A 20,300-nucleotide genomic window follows, 5' to 3' on the forward strand; every position below is an offset into this window, starting at 1 on the left:
CCAGCCATATGTTCTCCCATCCTGCCCTCATGAGTATCCATTCTGCCCCATATGATCTCCCCATCCTGCCCCATCAGTCTCCATCGTATCCATCCTGCCCCCTCTGCGTCCAGCACACTCTGCCCCCTCTGCGTCCAGCACACTCTGCCCCCTCTGCGTCCAGCAGCACACTCTGCCCCCTCTGCGTCCAGCACACTCTGCCCCCTCTGCGTCCAGCACACTCTGCCCCCTCTGCGTCCAGCACACTCTGCCCCCTCTGCGTCCAGCACACTCTGCCCCCTCTGCGTCCAGCACACTCTGCCCCCTCTGCGTCCAGCACACTCTGCCCCCTCTGCGTCCAGCACACTCTGCCCCCTCTGCGTCCAGCACACTCTGCCCCCTCTGCGTCCAGCACACTCTGCCTCCTCTGCGTCCAGCACACTCTGCCCCCTCTGCGTCCAGCACACTCTGCCCCCTCTGCGTCCAGCACACTCTGCCCCCTCTGCGTCTAGCACACTCTGCCCCAGCGTTCTTCCCTGGGCCCCCGGATCGCCGCTCTCAAGAAAAAAAAAAAAAAAGTTCTTCTTACCTGCCGCGGTCCTGCGGCGGGCGAAGTCTCCACGCAGCTGCAGCGTGCATGCACTCGCCGGCGACTGACAATGATGTCAGACGCCGGCGACATGCACGCACGCTGCGGCTGACGTCAGCGCCTGCCAGCCTCAGATTGGCTGGTGGCGCCGCGGCTGTTAACTATTGACGTGCGGGCCCGCACGTCAATAGCTTTAAACAGCTGCAGCGTCAGCGCTAAGGGCCCGGTTCAGCCTGCGGCTGCCGGTAGGGGCCCGGTGAGCAGATAAGACGGGGCCCGATGCGGGCCCCCTCTGCTCACCGGGCCCCATACGCCAGTCACGGCCGTCATGCCCTGATGGCGGCCCTGGGTATGGAGCATCATGTGCGGTCATTATACAGTATGGAGCATCATGTGTGGCCATTATACAGTATGGAGCATCACATGTGGTCATTATACGGTATGGAGCATCACATGTGGTCATTATACGGTATGGAGCATCATGTGCGGTCATCATACAGTATGGAGCACTGTGTAGCCATCTTTTTTTGTTTATAATTATTTTTTATGAAATAGTGTGATCTGCAGTGCTAATTGGTGTGGTTGGGACATGGATATGGGTGTGACTAGTTGTGAATGGGTGTGGTCAAAGGCGTGGCCTACAATTTGCCGCGGCGCGCGTTGTGCGCCGCAGACTTTGTCCCTAATGCCTCAACCTGAACCGCCCGCCAGGCGCCAACCAACAGGTTCTTGTGACAGGGAGGCACCAAAACTACAACCCCCATGATGCAGTGCGGTCGCGGAGCAGTGACGTATGTTGGCCTGCGGGCGGTTACTTTGCAAAACAAGAACGGGACACGGGGATAATAAGGACGAAGCCTCCAGCAAGAAGCCATGGCCGGTCCCCTCAGAGTGTGCATCGTGGGCTCCGGGAACTGGTGAGTGCGGCTCCCTCATACAGGAGCGGCCACCACGCGTGTGCTGAGCGGTAATGCATCGTGGGCTGTGTCTGTGGCAGCTCCTCAGGAAGCCATAGTGTCCTGGGCACTTTCTGTTCTCGTGTGACAGCTAGAAAACGGCAGTGGTGACTGTGCGACCCCATGACTGTGCATGGCTGTAGTGTGGGCGGTCACTGCCATTACTGCCACCATTGTTGTGTAGTGCCAGCCGCCTGTCCCTTCTGTGCATGGTGCCCTGAGCAGGGGCCACACACACGGGGTCACTCCTGTGCATGGTGCCCTGAGCAGGGGCCACACACACGGGGTCACTCCTGTGCATGTTCTGTAACTTCATGTGCTGCCTGGCTAGGAAATTTGCCCTTAGGCAACGTTCAGTGTCTGTAAGCCATTGTACTTTTCCTCTGATTCCCCCACTCCTGGTTTTGGCACAGACTGAGGTAAAAAACTGAACGTGTGAACATTGCTTACACCTGGGTGCGATCATCAGAAAATCTACTGTTAATCAGCTTTGTAAAGCCTCATTCAGACCTCCAAGAAGCAGATCCGGTGCGGACTGGGCACAGGTTTGCCAATCTGACACCTCCAGCCTCGTATCTGCCAGTATGGCTGTGAGGGTCCGGTCGGGGGGCTCCGTGTAGTCTGTACTTACTGTTTCTCGGATTTATGAATGAGGCTTTATATGTTGTTACATATTGTGATCTGTTTTAAAAAATGCGATTTTCACACTGGGACTTTGTAAACAACTAAGCTAGTGCCATTTTAAAGCAACAGTTGTGTCCCAGGCCTTACCTTCTGGCACATGTGTGTTCACCTTCATTCTGCCATTTCATACTCCTTTTAACCCCTTCCCGACCCATGACGCCACGTAGGCGTCATGAAAGTCGGTGCCAATCCGACCCATGACGCCTATGTGGCGTCATGGAAAGATCGCGTCCCTGCAGGCCGGGTGAAAGGGTTAACTCCCATTTCACCTGATCTGCAGGGACAGGGGGAGTGGTAGTTTAGCCCAGGGGGGGTGGCTTCACCCCCTCGTGGCTACGATCGCTCTGATTGGCTGTTGAAAGTGAAACTGCCAATCAGAGCGATTTGTAATATTTCACCTATTTATAACTGGTGAAATATTACAATCCAGCCATGGCCGATGCTGAAATATCATCGGCCATGGCTGGAAATACTAATGTGCCCCCACCCCACCCCACCCCACCGATCGCCCCCCCCCAGCCCCCCGATCTGGCCGGTACACTGCTCCGGCTCCCCTCCGTCCAGTGCTCCGCTCCTCCCCGTGCTCTTGTCCGCTCCCCCCGTGCTCCAATCCCCCCCCCCCCCCCCGGTGCTCCGTTCCACCCCCCGTGCTCCATTCCAGCCCCCCCGTGCTCCGTTCCACCCCTCCCGCGCTCCGATTCCCCCCCCCCCCCCCGTGCTCCGATCCCCCCCCCCCCCCCCCCGTGGTCTCCCCCACCCCATCATACTTACCGATCCAGCCGGGGTCCCGTCCGTCTTCTCCCTGGGCGCCGCCATCTTCCAAAATGGCGGGCGCATGCGCAGTGCGCCCGCCGAATCTGCCGGCCGGCAGATTCGTTCCAAAGTGCATTTTGATCACTGAAATAGATTATATCTCAGTGATCAAAATAAAAAAAATAATAAATGACCCCCCCCCCCTTTGTCACCCCCATAGGTAGGGACAATAAAGAAATTTTTTTTTTCCACTAATGTTAGAATAGGGTTAGGGCTAGGGCTAGGGCTAGGGTTAGGGCTAGGGTTAGGGCTAGGGTTAGGGCTAGGGTTAGGGTTTCGGTATGTGCACACGTATTCTGGTCCTCTGCGGATTTTTCCGCTGCGGATTTGATAAATCCGCAGTGCTAAACCGCTGCGGATTTATGGCGGATTTACCGCGTTTTTTCTGCGCATTTCACAATTGCGATTTTCTATTGGAGCAGTTGTAAAACCGCTGCGGAATCCGCACAAAGAAGTGACATGCTGCGGAATGTAAACCGCTGCGTTTCCGTGCAGTTTTTCCGCAGCATGTGTACAGCGATTTTTGTTTCCCGTAGGTTTACATTGAACTGTAAACTCATGGGAAACTGCTGCGGATCCGCAGCGTTTTCCGCAGCGTGTGCACATACCTTTAGAATTAGGCTATGTGCACACTGTGCGGATTTGGCTGCGGATTGGCAGCAATGTTCCATCAGGTTTACAGTACCATGTAAACATATGAAAAACCAAATCCGCTGTGCCCATGGTGCGGAAAATACCGCGCGGAAACGCTGCGTTGTATTTTCCGCAGCACGTCAATTCTTTGTGCGGATTCCGCAGCGTTTTACACCTGTTCCTCAATAGGAATCCGCAGGTGAAATCCGCACAAAAAACACTGGAAATCCGCGGAAAATCCGCAGGTAAAACGCAGTGCCTTTTACCCGCGGATTTTTCAAAAATGGTGCGGAAATATCTCACACGAATCCGCAACGTGGGCACATAGCCTTAGGGTTAGGGTTGGAATTAGGGTTGTGGTTAGGGTTGTGATTAGGGTTATGGCTACAGTTGGGGTTAGGGGCGTGGGGGGGTTAGTGTTGGAGTTAGAATTGAGGGGTTACCACTGTTTAGGCACATCAGGGGTCTCCAAACGCAACATGGCGCCACCATTGATTCCAGCCAATCTCGTATTCAAAAAGTCAAATGGTGCTCCCTCACTTCCGAGCCCTGACGTGTGCCCAAACAGTGGTTTACAGCGCTTGGGGGTTCAAAGTGCTCACCACACATCTAGATAAGTTCCTTTCGGGGTCTAGTTTCCAAAATGGGGTCACTTGTGGGGGGTTTCTACTGTTAAGCCACATCAGCGGCTCTGCAAACGCAACGTGACGCCCTCAGAGCATTCCATCAAAGTCTGCATTTCAAAACGTCACTACTTCACTTCCGAGCCTCGGCATGTGCCCAAACAGTGGTTTACCCCCACATACGGGGTATCAGCGTACTCAGGAGAACCTGGACAACAACTTTTGGGGTCAAATTTCTCCTGTTACCCTTGGGAAAATAAAAAATTGCAGGCTAAAAGATCATTTTTGAGAAAATCATTTTTATTTTTATTTTCATGGCTCTGCGTTATAAACTTCTGTGAAGCACTTGGGGGTTCAAAGTCCTCACCACACATCTAGATTAGTTCCTTTGGGGGTCTAGTTTCCAAAATGGTGTCATTTCTGGGGGATCTCCAATGTTTAGGCACACGGGGGCTCTCCAAACGTGACAAAGCCAAATGGCGTGCCATCCCTTCCGAGCCCTGCCGTGCGCCCAAACAGTGGTTTACCCCCACATATGGGGTATCAGCGTACTCAGGACAAACTGGACAACAATATTTGGGGTCCAATTTCTCCTATTATCCTTGGCAAAATAGGAAATTCCAGGCTAAAAAATCATTTTTGAGGAAAGAAAAATTATTTTTTATTTTCATTATAAAACTTATAAACTTATAAACTTCTGTGAAGCACCTGGGGGTTTAAAGTGCTCAATATGCATCTAGATAAGTTCCTTGGGGGGTCTAGTTTCCAAAATGGGGTCACTTGTGGGGGAGCTCCAATGTTTAGGCACACAGGGGCTCTCCAAACGCGACATGGTGTCCGCTAACAATTGGAGCTAATTTTCCATTCAAAAAGTCAAATGGCGCGCCTTCCCTTCCGAGCCCTGCCGAGTGCCCAAACAGTGGTTTACCCCCACATATGAGGTATCGACGTACTCGGGAGAAATTGCCCAACAAATTTTATGATCCATTTTATCCTACTGCCAATGTGAAAATGAAAAAATTGAGGCGAAAATAATTTTTTTGTGAAAAAAAGTACTTTTTCATTTTTACAGATCAATTTGTGAAGCACCTGAGGGTTTAAAGTGCTCTCTAGGCATCTAAATAAGTTCCTTGGGGGGTCTAGTTTCCAAAATGGGGTCACTTGTGGGGGAGCGCCAATGTTTAGGCACACATGAGCTATCCAAACGCGACATGGTGTCCGCTAACGATGGAGATAATTTTTCATTTAAAAAGTCAAATGGCGCTCCTTCCCTTCCGAACCTTACCATGTGCCCAAACAGTGGTTTACCCCCACATGTGAGGTATTGGTGTACTCAGGAGAAATTGCCCAACACATTTTAGGATCCATTTTATCCTGTTGTCCATGTGAAAATGAAAAAATTGAGGCTAAAAGAATTTTTTTGTGAAAAAAAAACAGTACTTTTTCATTTTTACGGATCAATTTGTGAAGCACCTGGGGGTTGAAAGTGCTCACTATGCATCTAGATAAGTTCCTTGGGGCGTCTAGTTTCCAAAATGGGGTCACTTGTGGGGGAGCTCCAATTTTTAGGCACACGGGGGCTCTCCAAACGTGACATGGTGTCCGCTAAAGAGTGGAGCCAATTTTTGATTCAAAAAGTCAAATGGCGCTCCTTCCCTTCCAAGCCCTGCCGTGCGCCCAAACAGTGGTTTACCCCCACATATGAGGTATCAGCGTACTCGGGACAAATTGGACAACCACTTTCGTGGTTCAGTTTCTCCTTTTACCATTGGGAAAATAAAAAAATTGTTGCTAAAAGATAATTTTTGTGACTAAAAAGTTAAATGTTCATTTTTTCCTTCCATGTTGCTTCTGCTGCTGTGAAGCACCTGAAGGGTTAATAAACTTCTTGAATGTGGTTTTGTGCACCTTGAGGGGGTGCAGTTTTTAGAATGGTGTCACTTTTGGGTATTTTCAGCCATATAGACCCCTCAAACTGACTTCAAATGTGAGGTGGTCCCTAAAAAAAATGGTTTTGTAAATTTCGTTGTAAAAATGACAAATCGCTGGTCAAATTTTAACCCTTATAACTTCCTAACAAAAAAAAATTTTGTTTCCAAAATTGTGCTGATGTAAAGTAAACATGTGGGAAATGTTATTTATTAACTATTTTGTGTCACATATCTCTCTGGTTTAACAGAATAAAAATTCAAAATGTGAAAATTGCGAAATTTTCAAAATTTTCGCCAAATTTCCGTGTTTATCACAAATAAACGCAGAATTTATTGACCTAAATTTACCACTAACATGAAGCCCAATATGTCACGAAAAAACAATCTCAGAACTGCTAGGATCCGTTGAAGCGTTCCTGAGTTATTACCTCATAAAGGGACACTGGTCAGAATTGCAAAAAACGGCAAGGTCTTTAAGGTCAAAATAGGCTGGGTCATGAAGGGGTTAAGGGGCTGCGTCTTAAAGAGGCCCCAGTCCACGTAGACATCATATATGTGGCCCCTGCTCTTTCTGAGCACAGACCAAGCCTACGAATTTTTACTGCAATGGCCACTGCAGGAAGACCACCTTATGTCCATGTTTTTTTCCTGACAACTTGTAAAGGTGTATTTACTCTTTTCCTTAGTAATGCTACAGAAAAGGTATCTTGTATTGTGATGAGCCCAGTATTGGCTGGTATTTGGGGGGTGAGTAGTAACTCTTAACTGCTATCTTCATGGTCTCTTTCATGTGTTGTTGGGTACGTGAACATAACGTCTTTTCCAGGTGGGCAAACTTGACAAGGTTTTCAGGTAGAAACTTTCAGGAAACGCTGGATCTTTTTTTTTTTTTTTTTTTTTTCCTTTAGTGCTTTTACTTTTTTACCCAGCTTTATTATTCTTAGTACTTTTCTAGCATTTTGGGGATCTTTTTGTGATGGCATCTTCCAGACTTTTATCTTCATATGAAAACTAAGAAACTTTTAGCATCTTTTTTTTTTTTAATTTTTTTTAAGCAAAACGTTAGGGTGTCTTTTGAGCTTTTCCATTGACTTGTATCGTTTGTAAGTCTGGAATGGTTTCATAGCGGAAATCCTTTGTGGAGTGGTCCGCTCACTGATTTTTAATTGCTCTGCATTTTGGCAAATGAGAAGCCGTTAAGAGTCCCAAAACCCTGAACATATACTGTGCCGGCAAGAAAAAAAATCTTTACATGTAAAATCTGCATCATTGTTTATCTTCTTAAAAATGCACACAATGGGGGAGATAATCAAAAAGTGTCTAATAGCAAAACTGGCTTAGTAAAATATAAATACTAATTGATACAAATTAATGATGAAATTCTGATTGTAAGGAAATATCCACAATAAAACACTTGTTAAGATTTTGTGGTTTTGTTGAACTTGTAAAGATTATTTTTTGCCGGCACTGTCTATGCACAACAAGTGGGTTTGTTTTTTTTGTTTGTTTGTTCGTTTTTTACATTGAAATGAATGTTTATTCTTTTAAACATTTCTCTGTGCGTATTTTCAAGTGGTTTTTGGAGCGGACCCACTCCAAATCCACCAGATAAAATGTTGTGTGAACATACCCTAAGGGTACCGTCACACTATAACATTTCGATCGCTACGACGGTACGATTCGTGACGTTCCAGCGATATCGTTACGATATCGCTGTGTCTGACACGCAGCAGCGATCAGGGATCCTGCTGAGAATCGTACGTCGTAGCCGATCGTATGGAACTTTCTTTCATCGCTGGATCTCCCGCTGTCATCGCTAGATCGGTGTGTGTGACACCGATCTAGCGATGCGATCCAGCGATGCGTTCGCTTGTAACCAGGGTGAACATCGGGTAACTAAGCGCAGGACCGCGCTTAGTTACCCGATGTTTACCCTGGTCACAAGCGTTAAACTAAAAAAAAACAAACAGCACATACTTACATTCTGGTGTCTGTCAGGTCCCTTGCCGTCTGGCTCACTGACAAGGCCGTGGGTGCAGCACTGAGCAAATACTAGCAGTAGTTCTAGTTGCCTCATTCATAAAACTACAAGAAATTGGTTATTTCACCATAGGTAAGTGTTTGTGGCCAGGATAAGCGGACATTGCACATGGTTTCCTAGAAATAACACTATGTCCTTCAGACAGGGTAACAAGGACAGTAAGACGACAGATGTCTCCGCAGCCGCTTTTTTGATTGTTCTTCTTCCGAATTAATGTTATATTGACTTAATGTCTTTCTCTTGCATCTATTCAGGGGCTCGGCTGTGGCAAAAATAATAGGAAACAATGTGAAAAGACTACAAAAATTTGCACCCACAGTCAATATGTGGGTGTTTGAAGAGATCATTAATGGAAGGAAGCTCACTGACATCATAAACACAGATCATGAGAACGTGAAATATCTTCCTGGTCATAAGCTGCCCGAGAACGTGGTAAGAACTTATCTTATTAAATCCGATCAAAATCTACATCTTAGTTGGACGCATAAAGGGCCTTTGGAGTGTTTTATCTTGTAGGTATAGAAAGCTAGTACTGTCCAGAGCATGAGCCCAGTATTAGCCCCATGCTGACAATGCCTTTATATACTTCAGTTCTGCATACCACATGTACAAGTTTAGTGTTTCAAAGGTGTGGTCATAACTGGCATGTTCACCATGTTCACTTACTATTCACGATTAGTTTTTTCCTTGCTGAAGGATATTATGGAACGCCGAGCATTTATTTTTTAAAAGTGCAAAGGTTATCTGTATATTGCTGGTTTTCACACATTAGTAATTGTAAGTAAAAACCAATAGGGGCTGCAAATACTAATGCAAACTCCACACTGACTGGACAGCTTTGGCACAAGCACCACAGACCCTTCAGGCAGCTGATACTTGGTAGTGTTTGTGTTGGGTGTTATGGGACAATGCTGGACAATATTACTAACCAGGGTTGTGGAGTTGGTAAGCCAAACGTCTGATGGTATGTGCTCACAGTCAGTAATCGGCTTCGCTTTGGACGTAGCACATGTCTGCTGCATCCAAAGCTCTGCTGGCTTCTGAACGCGGGTGATTCCCCATGTGTTCACTGAACAGTGTGGTTTCACTGCGTCCAATAAATTGTATGGGTGAGATTTGTCTTGCGGAGGCTCGCGTCTGCTCAAGATAAATTGACATGCTGCGGTCTGGAAAGACGCACTGCATACCTGTCTCCACATGTAATCAGGTGGGCGTCCGTGCACGCATAGTGGACATGGGATTTCTTGAAATCTCATCCACTATGCTGTAACATCTGGACGCTGCTGATGAACACAGCGTCCAACCGGCAGTGTTTACGGACTGTGGGAACGTGCCCTGTCTCCTTAACCCCTTCCCGACCCATGACGCCACGTAGGCGTCATGAAAGTCGGTGCCATTCCGACCCATGACGCCTATGCGGCGTCATGGAAAGATCGCGTCCCTGCAGATCGGGTGAAAGGGTTAACTCCCATTTCACCCGATCTGCAGGGACAGGGGGAGTGGTAGTTTAGCCCAGGGGGGGTGGCTTCACCCCCTCGTGGCTACGATCGCTCTGATTGGCTGTTGAAAGTGAAACTGCCAATCAGAGCGATTTGTAATATTTCACCCATTATAACGGGTGAAATATTACAATCCAGCCATGGCCGATGCTGAAATATCATCGGCCATGGCTGGAAATACTAGTGTGCCCCCACCCCACCCCTCCGATCGCCCCCCCACCCCCCCGATCTGGCCGGTACACTGCTCCGGCTCCCCTCCGTCCAGTGCTCCGCTCCCCCCCGTGCTCGTGCCCGCTCCCCCCGTGCTCCAATCACCCCCCCGTGCTCCAATCACCCCCCCTGCACTCCGATCCACCCCCCCCCGTGCTCCGTTCCACCCCCCCGTGCTCCATTCCAGTCCCCCCGTGCTCCGTTCCACGCCCCCCGCGCTCCGTTCCACCCCTCCCGCGCTCCGATTCCTCCCCCCGTGCTCCGATCCCCCCCCCCGTGGTCCCCCCCCACCCTATCATACTTACCGATCCAGCCGTGGTCCCGTCCGTCTTCTCCCGGGCGCCGCCATCTTCCAAAATGGCGGGCGCATGCGCAGTGCGCCCGCCGAATCTGCCGGCCGGCAGATTCGTTCCAAAGTGCATTTTGATCACTGAGATATAATCTATCTCAGTGATCAAAATAAAAAAAATAATAAATTACCCCCCCCCCCTTTGTCACCCCCATAGGTAGGGACAATAAAAAAATAAAGAATTTTTTTTTTTTCCACTGTTAGAATAGGGGTAGGGTTAGGGGTAGGGTTAGGGGTAGGGTTAGGGGTAGGGTTAGGGGTAGGGTTAGGGGTAGGGTTAGGGGTAGGGTTAGGGGTAGGGCTAGGGGTAGGGTTAGGGGTAGGGTTAGGGGTAGGGTTAGGGTTAGGGTTAGGGCTAGGGTTAGGGTTAGGAATGTGCACACGTATTCTGGTCCTCTGCGGATTTTTCCGCTGCGGATTTGATAAATCCGCAGTGCTAAACCGCTGCGGATTTATGGCGGATTTACCGCGTTTTTTTCTGCGCATTTCACTGCGGTTTTACAATTGCGATTTTCTATTGGAGCAGTTGTAAAACCGCTGCGGAATCCGCACAAAGAAGTGACATGCTGCGGAATGTAAACCGCTGCGTTTCCGTGCAGTTTTTCCGCAGCATGGGCACAGCGATTTTTGTTTCCCATAGGTTTACATTGAACTGTACACTCATGGGAAACTGCTGCGGATCCGCAGCGTTTTCCGCAGCGTGTGCACATACCTTTAGAATTAGGCTATGTGCACACGGTGCTGATTTGGCTGCGGATTGGCCGCTGCGGATTCGCAGCAGTGTTCCATCAGGTTTACAGTACCATGTAAACATATGAAAAACCAAATCCGCTGTGCCCATGGTGCGGAAAATACCACGCGGGAACGCTGCGTTGTATTTTCCGCAGCATGTCAATTCTTTGTGCGGATTCCGCAGCGTTTTACACCTGTTCCTCAATAGGAATCCGCAGGTGAAATCCGCACAAAAAACACTGGAAATCCGCGGAAAATCCGCAGGTAAAACACAGTGCCTTTTACCCGCAGATTTTTCAAAAATGGTGCGGAAATATCTCACACGAATCCGCAACGTGGGCACATAGCCTTAGGGTTAGGGTTGGAATTAGGGTTGTGGTTAGGGTTAGGGGTGTGTTGGGGTTAGTGTTGTGGTTAGGGGTGTGTTGGGGTTAGGGTTGTGATTAGGATTATGGCTACAGTTGGGATTAGGGTTAGGGGTGTGTTGGGGTTAGTGTTGGAGGTAGAATTGAGGGGTTACCACTGTTTAGGCACATCAGGGGTCTCCAAACGCAACATGGCGCCACCATTGATTCCAGCCAATCTCGTATTCAAAAAGTCAAATGGTGCTCCCTCACTTCCGAGCCCTGACGTGTGCCCAAACAGTGGTTTACCCCCACATATGGGGTACCAGCATACTCAGGACAAACTGCGCAACAATTACTGGGGTCCAATTTCTCCTGTTACCCTTGTGAATCTAAAAAAATGCTTGCTAAAACATAATTTTTGAGGAAAGAAAAATGATTTTTTATTTTCACGGCTCTGCGTTGTAAACGTCTGTGAAGCACTTGGGGGTTCAAAGTGCTCACCACATATCTAGATAAGTTCCTTGGGGGGTCTAGTTTCTAAAATGGGGTCACTTGTGGGGGGTTTCTACTGTTTAGGCACACCAGGGGCTCTGCAAACGCAACGTGACACCCGCAGACCATTCCATCAAAGTCTGCATTTCAAAAGTCACTACTTCCCTTCTGAGCCCCGACGTGTGCCCAAACAGTGGTTTACCCCCACATATGGGGTATCAGCGTACTCAGGAGAAACTGGACAACAACTTTTGGGGTCCAATTTCTCCTGTAACCCTTGGGAAAATAAAAAATTCTGGGCTAAATAATTATTTTTGAGGAAAGAAAACGTATTTATTATTTTCACGGCTCTGCATTATAAACTTCTATGAAGCACTTGGGGGTTCAAAGTGCTCACCACACATCTAGATAAGTTCCTTTCAGGGTCTAGTTTCCAAAATGGGGTCACTTGTGGGGGGTTTCTACTGTTTAGGCACATCAGGGGCTCTGCAAACGCAACGTGACGCCCGCAGAGCATTCCATCAAAGTCTGCATTTCAAAACGTCACTACTTCAATTCCAAGCCCCGGCATGTGCCCAAACAGTAGTTTACCCCCACATATGGGGTATCACCGTACTCAGGAGAAACTGGACAACAAATATTGGGGTCAAATTTCTCCTGTTACCCTTGGGAAAATTAAAAAATTCTGGGCTAAATAATTATTTTTGAGGAAAGAAAACGTATTTATTATTTTCACGGCTCTGCATTATAAACTTCTATGAAGCACTTGGGGGTTCAAAGTGCTCACCACACATCTAGATAAGTTCCTTTGGGGGTCTAGTTTCCAAAATGGGGTCACTTGTGGGGGGTTTCTACTGTTAAGCCACATCAGGGGCTCTGCAAACGCAACGTGACGCCCACAGAGCATTCCATCAAAGTCTGCATTTCAAAACGTCACTACTTCACTTCCGAGCCCCGGCATGTGCCCAAACAGTGATTTACCCCCACATATGGGGTATCAGCGTACTCAGGAGAAACTGGACAACAACTTTTGGGGTCAATTTCTCCTGTTACCCTTGGGAAAATAAAAACTTGCAGGCTAAAAGATCATTTTTGAGAAAATAATTTTTTTTTTTATTTTCATGGCTCTGCGTTATAAACTTCTGTGAAGCACTTGGGGGTTCAAAGTCCTCACCACACATCTAGATTAGTTCCTTTGGGGGTCTAGTTTCTAAAATGGTGTCATTTCTGGGGGATCTCCAATGTTTAGGCACACAGGGGCTCTCCAAACGTGACATGGTGTCCGCTAATGATTGGAGCTAATTTTCCATTTAAAAAGCCAAATGGCGTGCCATCCCTTCCGAGCCCTGCCGTGCGCCCAAACAGTGGTTTACCCCCACATATGGGGTATCAGCGTACTCAGGACAAACTGGACAACAATATTTGGGGTCCAATTTCTCCTATTATCCTTGGCAAAATAGGAAATTCCAGGCTAAAAAATCATTTTTGAGGAAAGAAAAATTATTTTTTATTTTCATGGCTCTGCGTTATAAACTTCTGTGAAGCACCTGGGGGTTTAAAGTGCTCAATATGCATCTAGATAAGTTCCTTGGGGGGTCTAGTTTCCAAAATGGGGTCACTTGTGGGGGAGCTCCAATGTTTAGGCACACAGGGGCTCTCCAAACGCGACATGGTGTCCGCTAACAATTGGAGCTAATTTTCCATTCAAAAAGTCAAATGGCACGCCTTCTCTTCCGAGCCCTGCCGAGTGCCCAAACAGTGGTTTACCCCCACATATGAGGTATCGGCGTACTCGGGAGAAATTGCCCAACAAATTTTATGATCCATTTTATCCTACTGCCCATGTGAAAATGAGAAAATTGAGGCGAAAAGAATTTTTTTGTGAAAAAAAATTACTTTTTCATTTTTACAGATCAATTTGTGAAGCACCTGAGGGTTTAAAGTGCTCACTAGGCATCTAAATTAGTTCCTTGGGGGGTCTAGTTTCCAAAATGGGGTCACTTGTGGGGGAGCGCCAATGTTTAGGCACACAGGAGCTATCCAAACGCGACATGGTGTCCGCTAACGATGGAAATAATTTTTCATTCAAAAAGTCAAATGGCGCTCCTTCCCTTCCGAGCCTTACCATGTGCCCAAACAGTGGTTTACCCCCACATATGAGGTATTGGTGTACTCAGGAGAAATTGCCCAACACATTTTAGGATCCATTTTATCCTGTTGCCCATGTGAAAATGAAAAAATTGAGGCTAAAAGAATTTTTTTGTGAAAAAAAAGTACTTTTTCATTTTTACGGATCAATTTGTGAAGCACCTGGGGGTTCAAAGTGCTCACTATGCATCTAGATAAGTTCCTTGGGGCGTCTAGTTTCCAAAATGGGGTCACTTGTGGGGGAGCTCCAATTTTTAGGCACACGGGGGCTCTCCAAACGTGACATGGTGTCCGCTAAAGAGTGGAGCCAATTTTTGATTCAAAAAGTCAAATGGCGCTCCTTCCCTTCCAAGCCCTGCCGTGCGCCAAAACAGTGGTTTACCCCCACATATGAGGTATCAGCGTACTCAGGACAAATTGGACAACAACGTTCGTGGTTCAGTTTCTCCTTTTACCATTGGGAAAATAAAAAAATTGTTGCTAAAAGATAATTTTTGTGACTAAAAAGTTAAATGTTCATTTTTTCCTTCCATGTTGCTTCTGCTGCTGTGAAGCACCTGAAGGGTTAATAAACTTCTTGAATGTGGTTTTGAGTACCTTGAGGGGTGCAGTTTTTAGAATGGTGTCACTTTTGGGTATTTTCAGCCATATAGACCCCTCAAACTGACTTCAAATGTGAGGTGGTCCCTAAAAAAAATGGTTTTGTAAATTTCGTTGTAAAAATGACAAATCGCTGGTCGAATTTTAACCCTTATAACTTCCTAACAAAAAAAAATTTTGTTTCCAAAATTGTGCTGATGTAAAGTAAACATGTGGGAAATGTTATTTATTAACTATTTTGTGTCACATATCTCTCTGGTTTAACAGAATAAAAATTCAAAATGTGAAAATTGCGAAATTTTCAAAATTTTCGCCAAATTTCCGTGTTTATCACAAATAAATGCAGAATTTATTGACCTAAATTTACCACTAACATGAAGCCCAATATGTCACGAAAAAACAATCTCAGAACCGCTAGGATCCGTTGAAGCGTTCCTGAGTTATTACCTCATAAAGGGACACTGGTCAGAATTGCAAAAAACGGCAAGGTCTTTAAGGTCAAAATAGGCTGGGTCTTGAAGGGGTTAAAGGGCCACTGTCACCCCCTCCAGCCGTTATAAACTAAAAGAGCCACCTTGTGCAGCAGTAATGCTGCATTCTAACAAGGTGGCTCTTTTAGTTATTGGTGCAAGTATTCCCAAAATAAAGCGTTTTGAATCTTAGCCAAATTACCTGTCTCTAGCCAGGGAGGCGGGTCCTCACTCACTCTAGCCAGGGAGGACCCGCCTCCCTGGCTAGAGACGGGTAATTTGGCTAAGATTCAAAACGCTTTATTTTGGGAATACTTGCACCAATAACTAAAAGAGCCACCTTGTTAGAATGCAGCATTACTGCTGCACAAGGTGGCTCTTTTAGTTTATAACGGCTGGAGGGGGGTGACAGTGGCCCTTTAATTTCCCTGACTCCCAACTCCACAGCACTGACTAACTACTAAGCATGTTCTTAAAGTGCAGCACAGAGTTATCTCAACTAAAAGCCCAGATCCTTACATCAGGAACAGGACAGATATTTCATAACTTTCCCAAATTCTTATGAAAACATTTACAGTAAATAAAACATTGTAATACTGTACCAATGTATTATATATTTTAGAAGTCTGTCAATTTTATACAGACACCACCAAAATGAACACCTACTCCACAGCCCTGCTAAGTATACAGTACGCAGGTATACCGAGCAGTGCCAACATTGAACAGGATGGGTCTATCAAACTGGCAGGTTTGCTGTTACTGTTTCCAAAATCATATCAACAAATTTTTAGCAACATGCAGATGGGATTTGTCAGACTCTTCTTACCTACTTAGTTTGTATCTTTTTTTTTGCGCTGCATATTTTTGGTCCATAAATCATGTGAAAATTGTACAACGTGCAGATATGAACGTTCCCTTATGATGTCTACCCACAGCTTGTAGCCTAGGAGGGATATGCTCCAGCCTTATGTGCAACTGTTTTATGTCTGGTTTCTGCTAATACTACATAGGTTGCCATTCCAAACCTGAGTGATGCCGTGAAAGGTGCCGACCTCCTTGTGTTCGTCATTCCTCATCAGTTCATACATAAAATCTGCCAGGAAATCTCTGGAAAGGTCAACTCCACAGCTCTCGGCATAACACTTATCAAGGTAACATATTTACATTATTTAGGCCACCAAAGAAAGAAAATGTCTTCTATAAAACTTCTTTCCTGGAGGTGATTGCTACTTTGTTGGGTTATGTGCACACAAGCAGTAAACCCTGTGGTTGGACGCTGCGTACTTGTGCCAGATGTTGCAGCATAGTGGATGGGATTTCAAGAAATCCCATGCCCACTGTGCATCCACAGATACCCGCGGAGACGGACATGCTGCTTGTCTCTCCAGACCGCAGCATGTCAAATTCTCTTTCACCAATAGAATGTATTGGATGTGGTTCAGTGAATTCATGCGGATTCACATGCATTCAACAGAAGCCAGTGCTTTCAACCCGGCAAACATGCACTGCGTCTAAAGTGCTACTACTTCCGGATTGTGTGCACCCGGCCTCAGGCTTCCTGCAGTTTTACACAATTACATGCTGATTATGTGATGTATTTGATACACTTTTTTTTAAAAGACTTATTTATATTTAATACTAAATGGTGGTCCGATTTTAACGCATCGGGTATTCTAGAATATGTATGTGTGTGTGTGTGTGTAGATATATATCTATCTATCTATATATATCTCTATCTATATATCTATATATATATCAGCCACATAGATAGTATATAGCACAGGCCACGTAGTATATAGCAGACAAATACTACGTGGCCTGTGCTATATATTATGTGGCTGCTTTATACATACATATTGTAGAATACCCGATGCATTAATACAGGCCACGCAATATATAACACAGCCACGTACTATATAACACAGCCCACGCAGTATATAGCAGCCACGCAGTGTATAACACAGGCGTCGTAGTATATAACAGTGGCCACGTAGTATATAGCATGCAGTATAGAACATAGCCCATGTAGTATATAGCACAGCCACGTAGTATATAACACTGCCCACATAGTATATAACACTGCCTATGTAGTATATAGCAGCCACGCGGTATCTAACACAGCCCACGCAGTATACAGCAGTGTGGGCACCATATCACTGTTTAAAAAAAAAAAAAAAATTAAAATAAAAAATAGTTATACTCACCCCCTGGGATCCAGCGAAGCTCCGGCGCTGCGTGCACAGCTGCCGCCATCTTCCGTTCACAGGATGCATTACAAAATTACCCAGATGACTTGGCGGTCTCCTTCTGGGTAATATTGCAATGCATCGCCGGGAACGGAAGATGGCGGCAGGCGCGTGCAGCTCGGCGGACTACGGAGGGTGAGAATGGCAGGTTTTTTGTGTTTTTATTATTTTTAACATTACATTTTTTTTTTTTTTTTTTTTAGTATTGATGCCGCATAGGCAGCATCAATAGTAAAAAGTTGGGGACACAGGGTTAATAGCAGCGGTTACGGGGTGCGTTACCGCCGGCATTAACCCTGTGTGAGCGGTGACTGGAGGGGAGTATGCGGGCGGCGGGCCATTTTCTTCCGGACTGTGCCCGTCGCTGATTGGTCGTGGCAAAATCAGTGACTTGGATTTCCATGACAGACAGAGGCCGCGACCAATGATTGTCTGTGACAGAAGGACAGACGGAAGTGACCCTTAGACAATTATATAGTAGATAAACAATAAATAATATTTAAGATTCATTCGGTCATATAGAACGATGAGCAACCTTGCATTGAGATATAACATAAGCAGGTAAATAAAATCTAGATATGTCGCTTGGTATGGTACATAACGTAAGCATATGGATTGTATGCAAGGTTAAATTACAGATAGTTCCATCTCAAACAGAATCCTAAATCATACTACTCATACTTGCTAAATAACACATTTGTACGGCATCCGTGTGCCGTCTGCATTTAACATTGCAAAGGATAGGAGAAGCTTTGTAATTTATTTTTCCATCTGTGAAAAACACTGATGGTAAAAAACACACACAGACCAAACACTGATTTCACACTGAGGCAAAACATTGACACGGGTGCCATTTTTTCCTGTATGTGTTTTACCTATTACCGGCATATGGCATACTGGTACGTCATATGCGGGCTCTCGAGCAGACCCCGTGGGGGGGGGGGGAAAGTTGTAAAAAAATATCACCCTCCTTTTACCGCATTGTAAAAGAAATAATTTAAAATAAATAAACATATTAGTATTGCCGTTTTTGTAAAAGTCTGATTTATTTCATATTTTATTAGATCACTCAGTAAATGGTGTAGCAAGAAATAGTCAAAACTCCAGAAATATGGTTTTTCGTTCTTCACAACAACACATAGCATGGTATGAGGTGATTAGAACATCATGTTTATCCCAAAGTGATATCGATACAAACGTCTGATTGGGGTGCAAAAAACAAGCCCTCACAGAGCTCCATATCACAAAAATTAAAAGCATTGTAGCTCTTGGAAAACATGGTGACAAAAACAAATTTAAATTTTTTAATTTCTGAATTTTTTTGAACATCTTAAATAAAACAAAAAATATGCATGTTTGGTATCTCCGCAATCGTACTATCTTGGAGAATCCCATTGCCACGTAATTTTTATCATAAAATAAATGCTGTAAATGAGAACCTAAAAACAATTGCAGACTTGTGCCAGATGGTGTAATTCAAAAGTACAACTTATATTGGTGTGTTGATTGGAAAATAAAAAAAAATTATGGCTTTTGGAATAAGGGGAGGAAAAAACAAAAGACCCCAAAAATCTGAAAATCACCCTATCGCCAAGGGGTTAAACACAGACATGTGAACGAGGCCTAAATTGTTGTAAATTACACTAGGCATGTACTCCAATCCCTGATTGGAGTAACATTTCTGACAGTTGAAGATACACCAAATTCATGAAGAGGTGCTCGAATCTTAAAGGGCTTGTCCACTACTAGGACAACGTCCTCCTCGATCAGAATGTTTTCCCCTATGAAAATAAAACTGCTCATACTCGCCTCTTGTGCCATTCCAGTGGTGTTGGCACTTGCGTTCTCAGGGATCACGTGGTTCTTGTGATATGTGAGCCCTGCGCCCAATCAGTGCTGGCGCCGCTGTCCCCACCTTCCTGCATATACGTAATCAAGGGGAGGTGAGCGGCCAGCCGCGCTCTCGTTTTTGTTTACTCAGCACAAACCTGTACTGATATAGAAGTGTGTTATATACTACATGGCTGCTATATACTGCGTGGGCTGTGTTATATACTATTTGGGCTGTGTTATATACTGCGTGGCCTGTATTAACGCATCGGGTATTCTACTGTATATGTATGTATGTATGTAGCAGCCACATAGTATATGTCTGCTATATACTACATGGCTCTTATATACTACGTGGCCTGTACTATGTACTATGTGGCTGCTATATACAGTACATACATAAATACATATTCTAGAATACCCGATGCGTTAGAATCGGGCCACCATCTAGTAGTGTATAACACTGGCCACATAGTATATAGCAGCCATGCTATATATAACGCAGCCCATGCGCTATATAACACTGCCCACGTAGTATATAGCAGTGTGGGCACATAACCGTGTTAAAAAAAGATAATTAAAATAAAAACTAGTTATATACTCACCCGCCGGGATCCAGCGAAGCTGTCCCTATGCGCGAGGCTGCCGCCATCTTCCGTTCCCAGGATGCATTGCGAAATTACCCAGATGACTTAGCGGTCTCTTAACGGCAGCCGCGAGCGCATCGTCGGACTACGGAAGGTGAGCATAGCAGGTTTTTTTTTTAATTATTATTTTTAACATTAGATCTTTTTACTATTGATGCTGCATAGGCAGCATCAATAGTAAAAATTTGGTCACACAGGGTTAATAGCAGCGGTTACGGAGTGCGTTACCCGCGGCCCGTTACCGCTGGCATTAACCCTGTGTGAGTGGAGGGGAGTATGCGGGCGTCGGGCACTGACTGCAGGGGAGTAGGGAGGGACTTATCGGCGGACTGTGGCCGTTGCTGATTCGAAGTTGCCGACAGACAGAAAGACAGACGGAAGTACCCCTCAGATAGATAGATATAGATATATATATATATATATATATATATATATATATATATATATATATATATATATATATATATATATATATATATAT

The 20,300-nt window shown here is 45.6% G+C and overlaps 1 protein-coding gene across 1 annotated transcript in view; it reads left to right on the plus strand.

The window, feature by feature from the left end:
- Nucleotides 1-1,189: 1,189 nt before the first annotated feature.
- GPD1L (glycerol-3-phosphate dehydrogenase 1 like) overlaps nt 1,190-20,300 on the plus strand; it is an 84,912-nt gene continuing 65,801 nt past the window's right edge. Inside the window, exons 1-3 of the mRNA XM_069730026.1 lie at nt 1,190-1,485; nt 8,504-8,681; nt 16,107-16,247. Of these exons, the coding sequence (XP_069586127.1) occupies nt 1,442-1,485; nt 8,504-8,681; nt 16,107-16,247 (363 nt within the window). The 5' untranslated portion in view covers nt 1,190-1,441. The remainder of the gene's footprint in view (nt 1,486-8,503; nt 8,682-16,106; nt 16,248-20,300) is intronic.

The sequence above is a fragment of the Ranitomeya imitator genome, chromosome 6 (assembly GCF_032444005.1).
Source record: "Ranitomeya imitator isolate aRanImi1 chromosome 6, aRanImi1.pri, whole genome shotgun sequence".
Taxonomy (NCBI): domain Eukaryota; kingdom Metazoa; phylum Chordata; class Amphibia; order Anura; family Dendrobatidae; genus Ranitomeya; species Ranitomeya imitator.